The sequence below is a fragment of the Condylura cristata genome, unplaced genomic scaffold (assembly GCF_000260355.1).
Source record: "Condylura cristata isolate star-nosed mole 26May11 unplaced genomic scaffold, ConCri1.0 scaffold00010, whole genome shotgun sequence".
In the NCBI taxonomy this organism is placed as follows: domain Eukaryota; kingdom Metazoa; phylum Chordata; class Mammalia; order Eulipotyphla; family Talpidae; genus Condylura; species Condylura cristata.
The window spans coordinates 3,479,176-3,498,341 of record NW_004567111.1 but is presented as its reverse complement, the minus strand read 5'-3'; the positions used below and the strand labels follow the sequence as shown (position 1 = coordinate 3,498,341).

General features: G+C 53.4%; 1 protein-coding gene across 1 annotated transcript in view; it reads left to right on the top strand.

The window, feature by feature from the left end:
• The window catches only part of TPP2 (tripeptidyl peptidase II), a 40,420-nt gene that overhangs the window by 13,537 nt on the left and 7,717 nt on the right, over positions 1-19,166 (top strand). Inside the window, exons 11-26 of the mRNA XM_012723155.1 lie at positions 2,313-2,461; positions 3,224-3,339; positions 3,862-4,030; positions 4,663-4,820; positions 5,105-5,181; positions 6,441-6,547; positions 8,040-8,194; positions 8,962-9,078; positions 9,334-9,434; positions 9,958-10,054; positions 10,803-10,940; positions 11,203-11,447; positions 11,692-11,770; positions 13,431-13,469; positions 17,394-17,545; positions 18,773-18,869. Of these exons, the coding sequence (XP_012578609.1) occupies positions 2,313-2,461; positions 3,224-3,339; positions 3,862-4,030; positions 4,663-4,820; positions 5,105-5,181; positions 6,441-6,547; positions 8,040-8,194; positions 8,962-9,078; positions 9,334-9,434; positions 9,958-10,054; positions 10,803-10,940; positions 11,203-11,447; positions 11,692-11,770; positions 13,431-13,469; positions 17,394-17,545; positions 18,773-18,869 (1,996 nt within the window). The remainder of the gene's footprint in view (positions 1-2,312; positions 2,462-3,223; positions 3,340-3,861; positions 4,031-4,662; positions 4,821-5,104; positions 5,182-6,440; positions 6,548-8,039; positions 8,195-8,961; positions 9,079-9,333; positions 9,435-9,957; positions 10,055-10,802; positions 10,941-11,202; positions 11,448-11,691; positions 11,771-13,430; positions 13,470-17,393; positions 17,546-18,772; positions 18,870-19,166) is intronic.

Here is a 19,166-nt window from a genome sequence, read left to right as displayed (position 1 = left end):
CCAGGGAGGGCCAAGAGTCTTAGTTTTTTTACCTTTTCAGCTTCTTCATTTTGTGGTTTTCCTTAAGAGACACTAGTATCTTTATAGTTACTGCCGACTCTGTATACGAATACCATTTTCTAAGTGGAGGTAACCCTGGCTTACATCATGCTTTGTGTTCTGGAGGTGCAGGCTGTCCCCCTTCACTGGGCACCCACCGCCCGGACACCTGGAGTTCCCCCGCCAAGTCAGTGTGCCCCCGCTTGGTCTGCCCCTCTCCTCTCCAGAACCTGTCGTTGATTTCACCTGGCCCTTCGTGTTGTCTGATTCTGAGAGACGCTCTCCAGGGTTTGCCTCTCCCCGGAGCCCCCTCCAGCTCCATCCAGGTTGCCACCGATGGCAAGCGCTCACCTTTTCTCTTAGCTCTGGGCGCCCCGCTGTGTGGGAGGGGCATACCTCTGTGCGTGCACACAGGCCACGCCTGCGGGTCCCTGGCCTGCCTTCGGGCGCTCGTGTTGCTCCCATCGCGTGGCGGTTGGAGGCGCAGCTGTGGCTGACGGTGCGTGTTTCCCTTCAGGCCAGGCCAGTGTGCTGCGCTCTTTGGCAGGCGCCCGGGGTGGAGCCGCTGTCCGTGTGGACGGCAGAGCCGTGTTTAATCTGAGAAACCTCCGTACTGTTTCCTGTGGCGCCTGGGCCGCCTGCGTCCCCGTCGGCAGTGCACCAGACCCTTTTCTCCACACCCTGGCCGGCACCTGGCTTCTTGTCTGGGTGGGGCCCGCCTTGCGTGTGGCAGGAGCCTTGCTGTGGTCCTGCATGGTATTCCCCTGACACTAAGTGAGCAGGAGCATGTTTTCGTGTGCTTTCGTCTGTGTGCCGTACTTGGAGAGCTTTGTGTCCATTTACTAATTGGGTGTCTTGTTGTTGAGTTGTATGTCGAGTCTTTTTGTCCCGAGTAGATTGTTGATACCAGCCCCTGGCCAGAGGTGTGCTGTGTAAGTACTTCCTCCTGCTCAGTAGGGTGTCTTCTTTAGTGGCAATTTCTTTTGCCCTGCAGAAGCTTTCCAGATGGATGTAGTCCCAGTGATGTTATTCTTTGTCACCCTGCTGCTAGAGATGAATCCACAGGGGCATCACCGACGCCAGGGCTGCGGAGGCTTTTGCCTGCTGGCGTCTGTGTGTTTTGTGGTCCCAAGTCTCACATCTAAATCTGCCTCTTCTGAGTTGATACTTTGTGTGGTTTAGCTCAGTTCTTTGCATGAACTTTATATTTCCCAGGACCACTTATTGAAGAGGCTGCCCTTGTACGTTCTTGACTCTTTTTCATGGATGAACTGTCCATTGAGGTCTGGGTTTATTTCCATATTCCCAGTTGTTTGGCTGGTCTGCTTGTCTCTTCTACCCCATGCCACACTGGCGCGCCTCTTAGAGGTCCGTGGTGTGCTGTGAAGCCTGGAAGTGTTACCTGCCAGTCTTCCGTTTTGTCCGATCGCTTTCGCTATCTGCAGTCTTTCTGATTCCGTGTGAATTCCAGGGATGCTGTTCTGTTCTGTGGAGATGCCACTGAAAAGCTGATAAAGATGCCATGGACTCTCCTGCTCTGACTGGGACGGCCATTTTGGCAGTGTTAGGCGTTCCAGTCCACGAGCAGGGACTCGCCTTCCATTTCATTTGTCATCTTCTGTTTCTTCCAACAGTATCTCGGAGTTTTCTTTGTGTAGGCCCCTCGCCTCCTTTGTTGAGTGTACTCCTAGCTACTCGTGTGTTTGGATGCAGTTGTAGATGGGTTCTTTTCTTACTGTCTTCTGTTCTAGCCCATGGTTTGCATCTAGGAAAGTGCTGATTTGTGTGTGTGGATATTGTAACCTGCCACTTTACTGAAGTGATACTTTAGTGAGTTAGTTTCCCCAGAGTCTTTAGGGTGCTCTGTGTTATTATTGATACATACTCTATTGGTCATGCCTGGTTAGACTTCCGAGGAAGGGTGAAACTTACGCTTGTCACAGGAGAAGAGGAAAGCGCCGCTCAGAGTCTGAGCAGTGGCCATCATTATTTTCTTTCTATAAATAGACCTGCCATCTTTTACCTTCCCAACACAAGCCGAGGCTCTCTTGCTCTCTCGCTCACCTACACACATGGGCACGCACACACGCATGCACACACTCTCTGTTCACTGACAAGAAAGTCGCTGCACAGAGGGAGGGACACGGTCGGCTCCAGGGAGCACACATAGCCCTGGTCCTGCACAGAAGCGTCTCTGACCAGTGGCCTTGTCATCGCCCCGTGGGCGTCTGGTTGTGGCCGTCATAAGCAAACTTTCATGGCTTTGCGTCCAGCGCCGATGGGGCCCTTGGAGTGAGTATCAGTGCGCCCGGCGGAGCCATTGCTTCTGTCCCAAACTGGACGCTGAGAGGGACCCAGCTCATGAACGGGACGTCCATGTCTTCTCCCAATGCGTGTGGAGGCATCGCCCTGATACTTTCAGGTAAGGAGGCTGCCCAGCACCGCCACGGCTGACTGACTTCCACTCCCACCTTCCCAGTAAAGTGATGGAGAATACTGACTGCTTAGCTGTAGCTCGGTCACTGTTTTACTGCTTTCCTTAATGAAGTAGAAGTGGCGTTATGAAATGGAGCCTAAACGTATCATTTTATACTTCCCCTCAGCCTTCGTTCTAAAGGCTAGGCTTGATTGCCAGTTAGGTAAGTGGAAAGTGTCTAGACAGTTGGGCTCTTGGCTGTTCCCCGGCATCACCCAGGGAGATTTTAATCTAGCTGAGTACCTGGATCCAGTCTCAAAAGGTTTTGCTGTAATTGGTCTGTGGTGAGGCTTTGGCATCTGTTTTGCCTTTTTGACTTTAAGTTCCCTTGGTGGTGTGACTCGTCGTGGGGTTGAAAACCACCACCCGCCACCCTACGACTGGCCAGCAGTGTTGTAGAGAAGATGCCGCCCGAGCGCCTTTTGTATCTGCCTCACACCTTCGCATCGCCCCGCGCTGCCCGCAGGGACCTTTGTGTGATGTGCGCACAGCGACTTTGTTGAATGAGGTCTCTCTGTAATGCTAGATCATATGAGCCAGGTGGCTTAGCTCTGTTTTAAAAAAAAGCAACAAAAGTTGGCAAAAGCCGGCGTTGAAAGCCAAGGCACGGAGGTTAGAGGTTGTGCCTGTGATCTCTCCCGGAGGGGTGACGGGGTCTCAAGCCGCCAGCTCACTAGCTTTATTTATTTATTTATTCTTTGATCTTAGGTCTGAAAGCAAATAATGTCAACTACACAGTGCATTCTGTCAGAAGAGCTCTGGAAAACACTGCAGTGAAGGCTGACAACATAGAAGTATTTGCCCAAGGGCATGGCATCATTCAGGTATTCCTGTTTGTCGTGTAAATCATTGAGGCAAGGCCTTGGCTATTGCTGTATTTCCATTTACATAAGGACAGCTACGTAGGTCTGGATCTAGATCATATGACCAGAGCAATTTCTGGGCTGTAAGCGGAGAGCGTAGGAAAACAAATTTTTAGTTCAGACAGACTTGGTGCACTAAGACAGAGAGGTAAAATAGATGTAGGCTGTGAACTGGGTGGAAATTCGGAGCAGAGGCAGGGGGTAAAAGCTGGCCAGTCAGAGTGGCCTCTGCAAATGTGCCCGACCGTGCTCGGGGACAAAGGGTGAAGAGAGTGGCTGAAAGGGACTCCATGGCGTAGACTGGTATTTTCTCCCTGAAGAGGTAGAATTACCCTTATCGGAGTTACTTCGTAGTTTCGAAAGCTGAGCATAGAAAGTTTTTGCTCAGGTTTTACACCAGCTAAAACCAAGCGGGTCATTTATGGTGAGATAGGTCTGTGCCCCGACCAGGTGTGCCTTACTGTTCTGTGTTCTTTTAATTAGGTTGATAAGGCATATGACTACCTCATTCAGAATACATCATTTGCTAACAAGTTAGGTTTCACTGTTACTGTTGGAAATAATCGTGGCATCTACCTCCGAGACCCTGTTCAGGTGGCCGCCCCTTCCGATCACGGCGTTGGCATTGAACCTGTGTTTCCAGAAAATACTGGTAAGTAAGAAGCAGGCACTAAGCTGAAGTGCGTAGCCCCCACTTTTGGTTTGAAGACTAGTGTCGTACAGGGAAAAGATGAGTTGGCAGTATTATTTCTAACCCTGTGGATTTGGGGGGGAAGAGGAGGGTCACTGGAGATCCTGATGCAGTGGCCACTCAGCTGGCATCTGGCTGCCAAGAAACATGCAAGAACAGGCCTTTGGTGACTTGAGTGTGGATAGTAGCGCCTCGAACTGCTTTTCGTTCCCACTTTCACCACTGGGGTGGCAGACAGAGCTCTCACCCGGAGTGGGAAGTAGACTCGGCTGGGGCGCCGCAGCTCCAGGGCAGTGGACAGGGCTGGCCGCTGTGGCTGCGAGCCCCCGTTTCAGTCAGACGCTGGCATAGCGTCGTCACGAGAATCAGCTGCTGACGTGCTACGGGGTCCGCGCTGAGCGTGGAGCAGGTCCGGTGGCTGCTGGTGGCCAGGGCCCTGACTCGGCCAGGTCACGCTCTGGAGGCCCGCCCCTCGTGGGCCGCACAGCTGCCCGGGCGCGTTTCACAAGTTTCTTGATAGAAGATAGAACACTACTAGTGGGGAAGACACGGAAGAAATACTAATTGTGAGATTTTGGTCTTCTTGTTGCCAGAAAACTCTGAAAAAATATCCCTTCAGCTTCATTTAGCTTTAACTTCAAACTCGTCTTGGGTTCAGTGCCCCAGCCATTTGGAGCTCATGAATCAGTGTCGTCACATCAACATACGCGTGGACCCCAGAGGCCTGCGGGAAGGGCTGCATTACACAGAGGTACCGGGCTCCCCGCTCTCCCTGTGCGAGGCGAGGCTGCCGCGTGTGGCGGCCCTTGCCGGGTCAGGTCAGCCAGGCGAGGGCTGGCCTGCGTGCGCTTGTCGGGCCACGGCCGTGAGTTATGTGACCCAGCGTCAGAAAATGGATGTCGCCTTGTGCTTCGGATTTTTAAATTCAACATTAGATTAATTTATTCTCTGAGTAGATTCCTTTTGACCTATTTTTTTTTTTTTTCCTGTCAAAAGTCTGTTTGCTGATACTGAAACCTGCCGTTCTTTTTCGAGGTGTGTGGCTACGACATAGCATCCCCTAACGCAGGCCCTTTGTTCAGAGTCCCAATCACCGCCGTGATAGCAGCCAAGTAAGTAATAAGCCCTGAACAGCTCGCTCGTACACAGAATGTTTTGATTGGCTCTTTACGGAAACAATGTGAACTGCTCGGGGCCAGCAGGCAGAGGCAGGAGCCGGGATGTAGCTGCCCCACGGTCTGCTCAGCCCCGGCTGCAGCACGCGTCCTCGGTGCCCCACTCAGAGGGCAGCCGAGCCTGCGTCTGTCCCCCTCCCCACCCCCCGCCCCCCGCCCCGCGCACACTCGCCCCCTTGTCCTGCGGGAACCCTGGTTTCTCCTCCTCCTGCTTTTCCTCGACTCTTCCTTTTTCTCCTTGCCTCCCCCCGGCCCAAGGAACGCAAATGCAGTAGTGCCACTTACTGCTTCAAATGCGCTGGCGGCGCCCAAGGCTCCCGTTCGTGCCCTTAAAGTGGCACGCAGTGGCCCCTCGAAGCCAGCGCCCGCTGCCTTGCCAGCGCCAGGTCGGCACTGCCGCCCCCACGAGGCTCCCGTGCCTCGCCGACTCCCTGCTGCCCCGTGGTGCTTTCCACGCGCCGTGGCACTGACTTCAGCTGGCACTGTGGGGTCAGTTGTCCGCTTCACCACCTGACCGTGAGTCTGGAGGAGCACAGGGGCCTCCCCACACGCCCCTGCCTGGAGCCACCGCGGAGTCCGAGCGGCCCAGCTGGCTCAGGACGCGCGAGGCAGGACGGTGGCATCGTCGGCTGCTCACGGCAGCGCCCGCGGAGTGGCTGCCCGGTCAGTGTGGGCCAGGCCCGGCCGGCCGGCCTGCGGCAGCCATGGCCCGTGTCGGGTCTCCCTAGTCGGAGCGACGCATTTCCCCCTCCTGCTTCCCTGGTCCCGCCAGCAGCGCTGCGGGAGCGTGTGTCCTCGTCACTGTGCCGCTCTGCTGGGGAGCGCCTGGGGGCTGCAGGAAGTGGCTTTGCGGTCCCCGAGCCGCCGGGCAGCCCCCAGCCGTCAGCGAGCCGTCTCAGGCTTCGAGGGTCCTGGCGACAGGAGCGTCCTCTGAGTTTTGTGTGAAACCACAAGAGAGGGTTTTGTTTAATTGTGTGTGTCTCACAGACACATTATTGGCTAGACAGTGCGCAGGAAAATCACTCATAGGCTATCCAGAGTTCATTGCTGCTGATGTTGCCAAAATGAGGGCCATCACGTAACCGGCTTTCTCAGTCACTCTGTGTCATGAGCTATCAAAACCTAATGTGCGTGTGGGCTGATAAAGCTGTTCTGGAATGAGAGCCCGTGTCTAGCTGCCCCCCCTTGATTTTCAGAGTGAACGAGTCGTCCCATTACGATCTAGCCTTTACAGACGTGCATTTTAAACCGGGCCAGATCCGGAGGCATTTCATTGAGGTTCCTGAGGGCGCGACGTGGGCTGGTGAGTACGAGCAGCGTCGGTCTGACCCTAATCTTCAGGAGCGGGGCCTCTCGCTGGGGCATGACACGTGGGGCCCGCGTCACTCATGACTGCACCCCGGATCCGCGCCCACACTGGCTGTGAAGCCCTGGTACTCTGTTGCGTGGGCACACCACCCCAGCTCCCTCGGGCCGTGCTGGGACTCAGGGTTTTGATTTAGTGCGGTCACGCCTGGGAGGCAGCGGCAGCCCCGGGCCGGCGTTGTCCGACAGCGCCAGGAGCTCCTGCTACGGGCCCAGCCGTTGAGCGGCGGCTCTGGTCAGACGCACAGCAGCTGCATGAGGCAGTGAGCGTGTGGAGGCTCACCCCGAAGCTGACGCCGTTGGGCGGGGGGCCGGGGGAGGTGCGGCTGGCCGGGTATGGAGACCAAACATAGTCTGCACATCCGACACAAACACTGGGTGGTCGAGAACGGAAGCAGGTCAGAGCAGCTGCTCTTTCCGGTGGAGGATGTTGGTCAGAGGTTAGACTTTTAGTTGTGAGAATGGTAAGTTGAAGAAGCCCAGTGTCCGGCAGAAGGTCACCAGTTAACAGGACTTGAAATTCCCCAAGAGAATAAATCTTACACGTTCCCATCACCAAAAAAGGTGGGTACCTGTGAAGCGCTAGATGCGTCCCCTACCCAAATGGTGGTGGGCGTGTCACAGTGCTCTCGTGTATCAGACTGGCGGGTGGCACGCCGCCAGCTGACACAGCCTTGTCTGTCAGCCTGTCTCAGGAGAGCTGAGGAAAAAGCCATCCGAAGGAAGACAGAACATGTACTGCAGGGGATTCCTGTTTCAACGAATTAGAAATATTGTCAGGCCATGAGATTGTCCGTGGCAGTTGCCTCCGTTCACAGAATTCTGTGTCCGCCTGACGTTGGGGGCCAGAGACTTGCCCTCGCTCCGCTCCCCTCCCCTCGGGCCTGAAGGGTGGCCCGAGAGAAGCTGTCCCAGCGGGCCTGACTCACCCTGACCCTGCCACAGAGCAGAGCTCAGTGTGTGCTTCGGCGCCGACTGTCTAGAAGCGGGTGGGACTCAGATAACCGAAAGGGGGTGGCGGGGACCTCATCATTGCGGGTGGGGTTGGATACATAGATGCTATGGAATGCAGGCACGATGGCAGGTAGAGGTTTCAAAAATTCCGCCCCTTTATCCGGCAAGAGGGTCTAAGGAGGTGCTGAGGAAGGTCATCTCGGGTTCCTCTGTGGACCGCTGGTGACTGACGGTGTTTTCTGCAGAGTGGCTGTTGTTTTAGTCCTGGTGGACTTACATCCTGTCACTGAACCTCTACTCTTTCAGTTCATTAGTTTTCTATTGACGCGTGGGTGTTTAAGGAAACAGATTTCCTTTGAATATGCCGGTTCATTCTTGCTGTATTATGCCCTAGCGAGTAGGCATGACTGAAGCCATTTTGGATGGGCATGAGATCCTGTATCTCTCTCTGAACCCTCACTTCTCCTCACTTTTAGAAGTCACAGTGTGTTCCTGTTCCTCCGAGGTGGCGGCCAAGTTTGTTCTCCATGCAGTGCAGCTGGTGAAGCAGAGAGCCTACCGCAGTCACGAGTTCTATAAGTTTTGTTCCCTTCCAGAAAAAGGCACGCTGACGGAAGCCTTTCCTGTCTTGGTGGGTTTTAATTTATCGTTTGAAATGCTGAAACAAATGTCTTTTTGCTGTTGCTCTGAGCTGAGACTAAGTATTTGCACTTGGCCGTACCGTTTGCGTTCAGAGTCCTGAGGGCTGCTGCGCGTTGCGGTCGGCCTGCAGGCCAGGCGGAGCCCCGCTGAGGGGCTCCTTCACTCACGGTGCTGTGGCCCTGCTCGGGGCTTCCTACGTGCCTGTGGGAACTGACCTTCCTGCTCATGCCTGTGGTTGAGGCCAGGAGGCCAGTTTGCCTCCTGCGCGGCGGCAGGGGGGCGGCTCGGTGCGCTCCCCACAGGCGGCCTTGGTAGCCGCCAGCCGCGGCTGTGCCCTGTGCCGTCTGTGTCCATCGTGCGACGCCTCCCAGACGCCACGGACGGGTCGGCAGGAAGCCTCACTCAAGACTCGGGGCTGCGGGCGGCGTTGTCTGGCTGGCGGGTTGGCCTCGGGGGCCGTGACCTCCTCTGGCTTTGGCTCCCGGCAGCTCTGAGCCCGCGCCTGTGGCGGGGCCGCCGTGTGCTTCCAAACGCCACCTCGGGTCTCCCGGGAGCAGCAGGCAGGGTGACGCCCGCGTGGCGGGAGCCGCCGTGTCTGTGCGGCCGTGACCGGCCCCTCCCGCGCAGCCGGCAGCAGTTGTATCTGTGAAAATACAGCGGGTGAGAGCTGAGGACTGCTGTAAAGTGCCTACTGTCTGTATCTGTATGCCGAAAGGAAACGAGAGGAAGGGCTCACACCTTCGTTTTCCTCTGCAGGGTGGGAAGGCCATTGAGTTCTGCATTGCGCGGTGGTGGGCGAGTCTGAGCGACGTGAACATCGACTACACGGTTTCCTTCCACGGGATAGTGTGCACTGCCCCTCAGTTAGACATCGTAAGTCCCAGCTCGCCTTCGAGGGCACTGCCAGCTGTCACCTGTGCTACCGGAAGGTCATCATGGGCTCGTTTAATGTCGCCGCTGGTTCATTTACACAGCAATGGAAATTACCTCCAGTTCTGGAAATAATAGTGCCTTTGTTTACGGGTGCTTATAGAATGCATGAGACATTTCTTTTGGGTACAAAGTATTGTTTAAAAGTAGCTTATCTGAATAAAGCCTGAGGAGCTAATTTGTCTTCTCCGCTTGTAGCATGCATCGGAAGGAATCAACCGTTTTGATGTCCAGTCGTCCTTGAAATACGAAGATCTGGCTCCCTGCATCACCCTGAAGAGCTGGGTTCAAACCCTACGGTACCGCTGACTGTTTTGGGGTTGCAGACACGGTGAAGCTGGGCTCTCTGACCCCCTGGGAAGAGTCATTTCTTCACAGCCGTCTGAATGCTTGGGGGAAGCTCCGGTTTATGGCTCTGCGGGGTGGGGAGCGCCAGCAGCTCCGAGCCCTAGAGGCCGCGGAGGGAGGCTCTCGGCGTGGCGCCACAGTTGGGACAGGAGGGCACAGCAGGGCCTGGCCCGGCACTGCCAGCGAGTCACGCCAGTGCTGCCCCCTGGCTCTGTCAGGAGAGCTGAGTGACCCTTGGAAGGGCTTTGATCACGCAGGATGACCTTTGTACTGCTGGGCCTCAGCTGCGTGGCGCTGTGGTCGGGTCAGTAAGAGCAGGGGGCACTGGGGCCCGTATCACAGCTGTCCGGAGGGCTGTGTATAGGAATGCTTCCGTATTATTTTGTGATATGTTATAGAGTCGTCGATTATAGGTTAGTTTGTTTCACTAATTGACCTCTTGAATCAAACAGCCATGCAATTGTCTAATTACAGCCCACTGAGTGCAAAAACAAAACCTTTAGGCTCAAGGGATGTATTGCCAAATAACCGTCAACTTTACGAGATGATCCTGACCTACAGCTTCCATCAAGTGAGTGTTCCTATGATAAAGTGTAGCCTCGCAATGAACTTTCAAGTTTTATGAATCATAAAATCAAAATGGAAGGGCACTATGAAATGGAAAAGATTCTAGTGATTAACATTGGTTAATGAGAATGATTTCGCTGGAAATGATAACCTGTCATAATCTAAGGGACCATTCAGATCTGAAGTCCCAAATTATAATGTGGTAGTGACAGGCCTTTGAGCCCTAGTAGTGGTCACCTCTTCAGTGATACTTGTCCAGTGTTACCTGTCCAGTGGTGAGGTGTCTTCTCGGGTCGAAATACCTTCTGATCACACTAATGCACCTGCTTGCTCGTAGTGAAGCTGATGTCAAAACAGTCAAGCATCAGAAAGTAAACTAAATTGAACGAATTCTAAAGACAGTTAAACCTATAAGAGCAGAGGTTTCAGTAAAACTTAATGAGTAATAGGAAATCTTGCTCATGATGTTTAGGGGATGGTAGATTTCAGTGAGTTGTCCAGTTTCAATTGTATAAGGTAGTTAGAGATTCCGAAGAATATGTATCACTTTATTAATGAATACAAATAGCTTGGTTGGTTAGTTTGTAAAGGAGGAGTGCCTTTCATTGGTGTCAGATGGTGGCTGTTCTGCACTCTTGGTTACTGCAGGAAATTATTCGTAAGACCGAAATGTGAAAGTCTCATCAGTAACATTACACATCTAAATTAGAAGTTATGAAAGCCATGTCATGTAATGCTTATTTTTCACGTAGCCCAAGAGCGGAGAAGTAACTCCAAGCTGCCCTCTACTTTGTGAATTATTATATGAATCAGAATTTGACAGCCAACTCTGGATTATATTTGACCAGAACAAGAGACAGATGGGCTCGGGCGACGCCTACCCACACCAGGTACAGATGGCGAGCCAGTGACAGCTTGTTTGGGTGGTGGGAGCTCCGTGTCCGTTGTGACTTCGTGTCCCCTGTGTGAGTGTCTGTGTGTGCGTGTCTGAGTGCGTGTGTGAATGTGTGTCAGTGTGTGCGTGCGTGCGTGTGAACAGGTGCTGGGCTTTGTGTGTCCTCTGATTCCTCCCTGTTCTGCTTCTCCTTACCAGGGTCTCAGTTTGTTGGGCTGCCTTTTCACTTCTACCAAATGTTGTTTGTTCTTTTCTAGTACTCTTTGAAATTGGAGAAAGGAGATTATACAATTCGACTGCAGATTCGCCACGAGCAAATCAATGATTTGGAGCGTCTTAAAGACCTGCCGTTTATCGTTTCCCATAGGTTGTCCAATACCTTGAGCTTAGATATTCATGAAAATCACAGCCTTGCACTTCTAGGAAAGAAGAAATCAAGCAGTCTGACGTTACCACCCAAGTACAACCAGCCCTTCTTTGTCACCTCCTTACCTGACGACAAGTGAGTGCCGTCGCTCTGGGTCAGCGCCTGGCCGCAGCGGGCTCTGCCTCTGGCTAGGCTGGACGAGCGCTGCCCTGAGGCCCTGGGCCGTTCCACTGTGGGCTGCTTCTCCCTTTGAATTTTAAAATTCAGCTTTGAAGTTGAGCTTTGGGGATCATTTCAGAATGGGGCTCTTCCGATGTTTTTCCCAGTGGCCTTTGTAAAGTGCTCTCTCGTTTTCCCCTCTTTTGTGTTTTCTCACTAGAGTCCCTAAAGGGGCAGGGCCCGGGTGCTACCTCGCCGGATCCTTGACCCTGTCAAAGACTGAACTTGGGAAGAAAGCGGTAAGTACTGGCTGTTTCACTTGACACCGAAATTACACAGTCCAAAGTTTCCATTTCTTTAAAAGATGGGAATGAATTCCACCTTCAGAATGATTAAAAATGAAGATCTTCCCCGGGGGGTGGAAAAGTTACAGTTCTTTTCCCAAGTTCCCGGTAATATCTGACTATACTCAAAAGTTTTTAATATACTTAGAATTCACTTTCCCAAGACTAAATATTCAGGCCCTTTCTACCCTGCACAGCTAGTATACTTGAACTTCCCGTGAAACATACAGATCCAAATCAAACTTGGCTTTCATAAATGAGGTGTTTCAAGGTAGAGCATTTTATGGAATTATAACTGATACAATATTATGGACATAGGAAGAAGTCAGATCCTCTTAGCTTCATTTATTAGCTTACTTCTAATAAATACTATTTTTCATACTTGTGCAAAGACCTTTCTCTTACTGGAATGTTGTATATTTATATAGTTATGAGTTATTGCATCTCAGTGCCACTGAAAAGTGGCCATTCTTAAGTTTTGCATTTCTCTCTAACATTTGCTCTTAGAAGTATGTGAGCAAGGGCCCCCCTAAAGCTGGGTGCCATAGTGCAGTTATGAAGTGAGCAGGTCTCGCACGGCTGAGCGGCCACCTTCGCTGCCCCGGACAGACGCTCAGGTCTTTTATCCGTTGTCACGGAAGCACAGCATGGGGATTTTGTGCTTATAAAGAGTTGATGTGCCCTTGCATTTCTTGAGTTTCTTTGCAGTCTCCACTATTTACGCATGGTGGCTCTGTGTGTATATATACTTAAAAGTATGTCTGCATATCCCTAAAGGTAGGTATCTCTGTGTATGTAGATACACACTTCAGAATAATTTGAGGGGAATCATTAGTTAGCATGCCGGAATTCTTACATGCTTGATTGAAGAAGTCCTAGCTTTCGGTTTTTGTGGACTTCACTTCCTGGGCGCCCGCCCCACTACAGGCCTTGAGCCCCTGCCCTGGAGGACGCTCCCGAGCGTCCACTTCCTGGCGGTGGGCATGCCAAGAGCCATTGATTGTAAAAAGGATGCTTTCAGTCATTCAGAGGCAGTTGCCACTCCTCAGGGTATTCTTTGAGAGGCAGTGGAGAAATGAAATTATAAACGTGCGATTACTAGTTAATACTTGTCAGGGTAGATTTCCTTGACAGCAAAACCCTAAAGCTACTGAGTTAATCATACTCACACCCATTGTTTATTTAAGCTTAGTTTTGCATTTCTGGTGACTTAACGTCCTTCAGAGAGGACTGCTCATTTACTTGTCCGACTTTCACAGTGATGCTTGTGATTGCTGAGCGCCCTGGGAAGCCAGGGTCTGTGGGCCGGCAGCTAAACTTGCGAGTGCTCAAGACTTCACGTTTTGACTACAAGTAGACCTTGCACCACAGAACTTTTGTAATGAAAGGTTGAAAGACATTCACCCCATAGGAATAGCATACTTGAGTGCATTTTTCTTTCAAAAGTGAAAGTGGCAATGCTGCTTTCTTTCAAAGCTGCCGTTGTGACCACAGGCCTGAGCCTCCTAAATCCGGGGACACGTGCAGGTGGAGCGTAAGCTGGAAGAACGTTAGCAGAGCGGCGTGTCCCCGTGGAGAGTGCATGTTTCTTACAGAATGTCCTTCTAACTCCCAGGGGCAGGCTGCAGCAAAACGACAAGGAAAGTTTAAAAAGGTACTGATTGTCAGTTCTTAAAAAAGATTGCTTAAAGCTTTATTTGCATATTGAACTTTTTCCTATCACTATTATAGGTTTTTAAAAACCTCTCCCTTAGTTTCTTTTCTCTTGAGTTCTGCAGTATAGTGCTTTTAGCTTACCAGCGTTGACATACTGCTTTTCTGAAGGGTTTTCCCTCCCACAAATTTCTGGAAGACCCCCCCCATCGTCTTGTATGTGTAGAGAAAATGTTAATGTTCATCAGTTGTTACTGCAGCTATGAAACTGAGTAATATTTGCAATACTGCCTATCTAAAATCCTGTAGACATGAATGTGATTTCTTTTTGCTCGTATGTAGGACAAAGTAGTTATTTTTGAATTCTAAAAATATTGTTAAATTGGATAACTTGATTAATAAAATCTTGTTAAGATACATAAGGTAAACTTTGTTCCCCGCTCTGCATTTTCTGAGCTCTGGAAGGTCAGAGACAAAAATAGCAATGTGATACAGCCAGGACTGAACTAAGGACCACTGACCTCAAGTTAAAACATACACCGAGACCACTTGCAGATTTTCAGACCGTAGCTGAAGTGATCTCTAACTGGCTTCCTGCAGCTGAGGACACAATCTAATTGCAAACCAAACTGTGCATGAAAAATTCTCCAAGCATATTTGAAAAACGTGTGCACATTGGTGAGTTCCCTGGCGAAGGCCTGCGGGCACCATCGGTTCCCCGTGATGCCTCGTGCTCCTGCGGGAAGTTCTGTACCAGGAGGATGAGTATGTTGAGGCACAGACCAGAGAGGACCCGGTCTTTCTTAACTCTATAAAGGGAAATGAGGGATCACCATTTGTAAAAGGTAAAACTAGTTCATTAAAGTGACTTCTGAAATGTCTAAGTTATGCTGGAGAGGTATAGACAAAACACACCCCAGGACCATCTTTCCAGGTGGGTATCTGCCCTCCCTAGAACAGTATTTCTCAGCTCGGAGGCCACGTGCGCTCACTGCCCGGAGCGCAGGCGACATTCAGCCGCGACAGTCGAACGGGCTGTGTCCGCGCACCACACGCAGCGCTGTAACTCGCTGCATGTGCAGTTCGTCTTGGAGTGGTCGGGAGAAACAGAAAGACGCGCAGGAGCCCCCGAAGAACAAGGCGCCGCACAGGCCGAGCCGCGCGGTGGTTCCGTTTTGCGACCGCCTCGCCGTGCTCCAGGGCCGCGGTGCAGGCTGTGCGCATGAGGTCTGTAAACGAGGCCGTCGTCGGGCGGACTGGGCTGCGGCCTCCCGGCGACTGGCTGCAGAGCGCGCTGGCGGCGCCGCCTGCCCCTCCCGTTCTCCCGCTCGGTCACGGGGCTCTGGCCAGGTCGCCATCGGGAGCTGTGGGCGCACGTGCGTGCACGCACACGGGCAAGACCGCGCAGCGCTGGCCTGGGGAACCCGCCGGCTAGCGGCTGTGTCTAACCCTCAATGGATTTGTGCTCAGCTTCAGTAACTTTTGATGTAACGAATGTTATCTTTTTGTAAAAAAAAAAAAAAAGAGTATTTTTAGCAGCTTCCACACTCAAATTTTTTCATCTTTAAAATAGCTACTTTTGTTTTGCATTTATAGTTAGGAAAAAGTTGAAAGCTAAAAAACAATAATTTTGGAATCAAAATTTAAATAGTGCTATGTTGCTACACACAAAAAAATGCTACTGGCTTGGCAGGTGGGTTGGTTGTTTTCTGAACAGTGCTGCTCAGTGTTGAAATTCCATTTCAATGACTGGAATCTTTTGGTTTAAAACTTACTGTGAGAATCTGTAGCGAGGGGTTTTAAATTCAGGTTTTTTTCTGTACGAAAGTGGTAGTGATGAGAGCCTGCCCTCCTAGTCTCGGAGAGGAAGGTGCCCCCTTAACCAGAGGCTGGGGGCGGGGGGTGCCGACCAGAACGTGGACGGCCACGCTTACCCTGGCGCCCGCCGTGCCCCTCCCACGTGCCGCGTGGCGGACGGGAGCGTGGCCTAGCGCCACGCTCGGACAGAGCGCGGGAGGCCATTTCCCCGGCCGCGGGAGGCGCCGCGTGTGGCTCTGGGCGAGGCTGGCGCAGCCTGCCCCTGCGCCCTTGGGGCGAGCTTCTGACGTAGGTCCCTTAACTTGGCGTTGCCAGGGCGGAGGGCCCCAGGAGAGCGGCCCCCCAGAGCGGGGTCATCCCGGGGAGCCAAGCCGGGGCCTTCTCGGTCCCCACGTCTGGTGGGACGGCTGCCCGCGGGCTCTGGGGCGGGCACAGACGTGGCACCTGGACGCCCCCTTGGTCCATGCACTCGATGCCCTGAACGAGCCCTGAATCTGGAGTCCGGGCTCCACCCGGCCCACTCTCAGGGCTGCTGCATCGGGGTCCCTCTGTGCATGGCGCGATGAGCCCCGGCAGAAATTTAACCAGGAGGTCGTGAGAACGCGTGTTTACGCACCAAAAGTCTGTTTGGCAAAATGGGGGCCTGCAGTACGATTTTTTTTTTTTTATTCAACCTATATACTTTTATTTATTTATTTTCTGAAACAGCTATTACTAGGGCAGTGAGTCTTTTGGCTCTAATTTGAGAAACTGTTAATTAAAGCAAACCTAAAATCTTGATTTCACAACATTTAAATGTGAGCCCCAAGATAGGATTTGAAGATCCCACGCATTGAGGACGCCTCGTTACCGCGCCCCAAGCAGATCAACAAGCATCGCACGACGCCCCTCCCCAGATAAGGCAGAGGCCCCGCTGCAGACAGACGCAGCTGCGCATTCCCCTGCCCCTGGGGGAGACCAGGACACCGAAGAGCTGTTGCTGGCTTGCTGACCTCTCGCACCTCCCTCCTCAGCCTTTCCCCAGCCGCCTGCAGGAGGGCTCTGGGCAGGGTGGGGCGCCCGGCTGCTTCCAGCCAGCACTTCCGCCCGGGCCACCTCTCGGCTGCAGGCAGCACAGCTGCTGCTCCTCCGCTCGCGCTGGCGGCCCTCGGCCCTCTGGCTCCTCTCTCTGGGCAGCCGCCGGTGGGCAGCGCTTGCCCTCTGGGTCTCCCCCAGCCCAGGCCGCCCGCGGCTGCCGCTGCTCCCTAGCTCAAGGCCCCGTCGGGACTCCCAGAGTCACTTCCTAGCCGCTAGCTTGAGTGCGTCCTCCTCTTCATCCGTTCCCTGGGGCGCCTCAAGAGCCCTCACAGACAAGCCAAAGTCTCAGCGCTCCCGGGGTCGAGCCCGGGCAGAGCAGCCCCGCAGCCGCGCCGCTGTGGCTTCCGGCCGCGCCCGCGCATTGGCCGTGGGGACCCTGCGTGTGCTGTCACGCCGGCCGTCCTCCTCCAGACACCCCCGCTCTCCTTTCTGGGTTCTTTCCTCTGGGGTCACTGAGGGCCACACAGCAGATGTCGCCTCTGCCGGTGACCGTCCAGCCTTTCCTGGTGGCCACGCCCCGCGGGCCAGCGCCCCTCTTAGCTGGTTGGTGGCTGGTGTCCCCCACCTCGGTGCCTGCTGGTGCTTGTTGGCCCCCGGTCAGGAATGGCCTCACCCGCACCACAGGGGCTGAGCCCTGGTGAGACGTGGGGAAGAACTGCTCTTTGATGTGACTTAGAAAACTTAACTCTACGTCGTCCTAACGTCCTCGCCGTCTCAGATTTAGATGTGAAACCCAAGTGGGCAGTCACTCGTCTGCCCACTAAAACTGAAGGTGCCAAATACTCAAAAAGCGAAAAGTCAGCTCTACCTCCCCTATTGTAAAGGTGCTAAGGAAAATCAAAACTTTAAAGATCGTGAACTTTGCTCCGGGAGAAAATTACTTTGGCCGCAGACCAAAATGCTGGCTGTGTCGGGCCTCGGAGTCTGGAATGGGGTGCGCAGTCCCGGGCCGCGTGCCCGAGTCGGCTGCTGGTGCTGGTTCGGAGTCGCCAAGGCCGGCTGCTAACCACGGCTTTCTCCACGCTCGTAGGATGTGATCCCTGTTCATTACTACCTGATCCCTGCGCCAACGAAGACGAAAAACGGCAGCAAAGACAAAGAAAAGGATGCAGAAAAAGAGAAAGATTTAAAAGAAGAGTTCACGGAAGCGTTACGAGACCTTAAGATCCAGTGGATGACCAAGTAAGTTCCCCGGACGGTGACCCTCGGGGCTGTCCTCGGCCCTGGGCAGCCGGTCAGAGGGCTGCAGGGGCTTGCGGGCTCTCGTGTAGTTGTGATGACCACCTTTTGCGATGTTTTTTATTTTATTTTAATCGGTTACTCTGGCTTGCTCTGGGAGGAGACTTCTACTGGACGATTTTGCAGAGAGTGTTCAGCCCCTTCTGCCCGCTCGCCAGAGCTACCACGGGCCTGTACCACCTTTCTCTGTTTGCACGTGTAGCCGTGTGGGTGATTTCGGGGCCTGGCTCTCCGGGTCCTGTTAAGTTATGACTTCCTGTGCCGCTGGTCCCTTCAAAGCCCACTCTGTTGACTGTAGTGGATGACCCTGTGGACGAAATATAACATTTACGGGTATTTTGGCACAGACATGCCCTTATGCTTCCTACAGTTCCCGCCAGATGCACCTCAAAAGAATAATTACTACATCAGAAATATTATTTTTAAAAGTCACACTTGGCCAAGTCGCTCTCCAGAGAGACTAGAACAGTCGCACCCGGCCGGCCGCGTGTGCGAGGCCTGGTGCTCCCTGCCGGGCGGCCAGGAGTCCTCCCGCTAAAATGAACCCTCGGGCTGTGGCAGCGGAGGGAACCGGCCACAAGTGAAGGTCCATTTTAAAAAACCAGCGTTTTCAAACCTGCGGAAGTGATCTTGGGGCAGGTGGCAAGGGGGAAACCTCAGCTCAGGAACATCTGCGAAAACTGAAAGAAAGCAGGGAGCGAATCTGCTGTCCTCCCTGGCCGGCCGCCGGCCGCTCGCCCCCAGCCGAGGCCTTCCCTCCTGGAGGGAGCCGCTGTGGCTGTCAGGGGCCCTCCTCCTGCCCTGGGGTGGCCCCTGGGCCCCACCTCCCTGCCTGTGCCAGGCGCAGCCGCCGGCCACCCTCCCCCAGGCAGCCGGAGCAGCCGGCACAGCGGGTTTCCACCTCCCCTCCGAGGACAGGGCGGCGCAGCATTGCTCAAGACCTGACATTTCTCAAAAAAGCGTACAGTAAAAATATTTTTCGTTCTGATCTTGACTTTGCAGGTGAGCATATGTATAGGTGCTACTGCAGGTAGTGGAAACCCTTGTCAAAATTGTGCATTCCTGACGATGCCTTCTGGTCAGACTAGAGCTGCGAGGCCAGCATTGTCATATATCATTGTGTGTTTGTGCCAGAAGTGAGGTGACGCGTTTCTGTCTGCCTTTGCCCAGGCTGGACTCCAGTGACATCTACAACGAGCTGAAGGACACATACCCCAACTACCTGCCCCTCTACGTGGCGCGACTTCATCAGCTGGACGCCGAGAAGGTGGGCGCGCCTTGGGAATCAGAGCACCTGCCCCTGTGTGTCGTGTTGGGTGAGGATTGTGGTTTGGGTAAAGGTGCACCTCTGTTTTATTTTGTTTTCAGTTCTGTTTTCAAATCGAATCTTCTGCTAAGCTGTTTTCACGACACCCGTTAGAGGACCTGAGCGCAGTTCCGAGTTTAGTTAGGGCTCTCGCCCCCCGGGCACGGTCAGGGGAGGGGGAGCGGTGCTGCCCTGGGCTTGCTGCCGGCAGGCCACGGCCAGCCCGGGAGAGCAGGCGGCTGGGTGCTCACTGGCGGC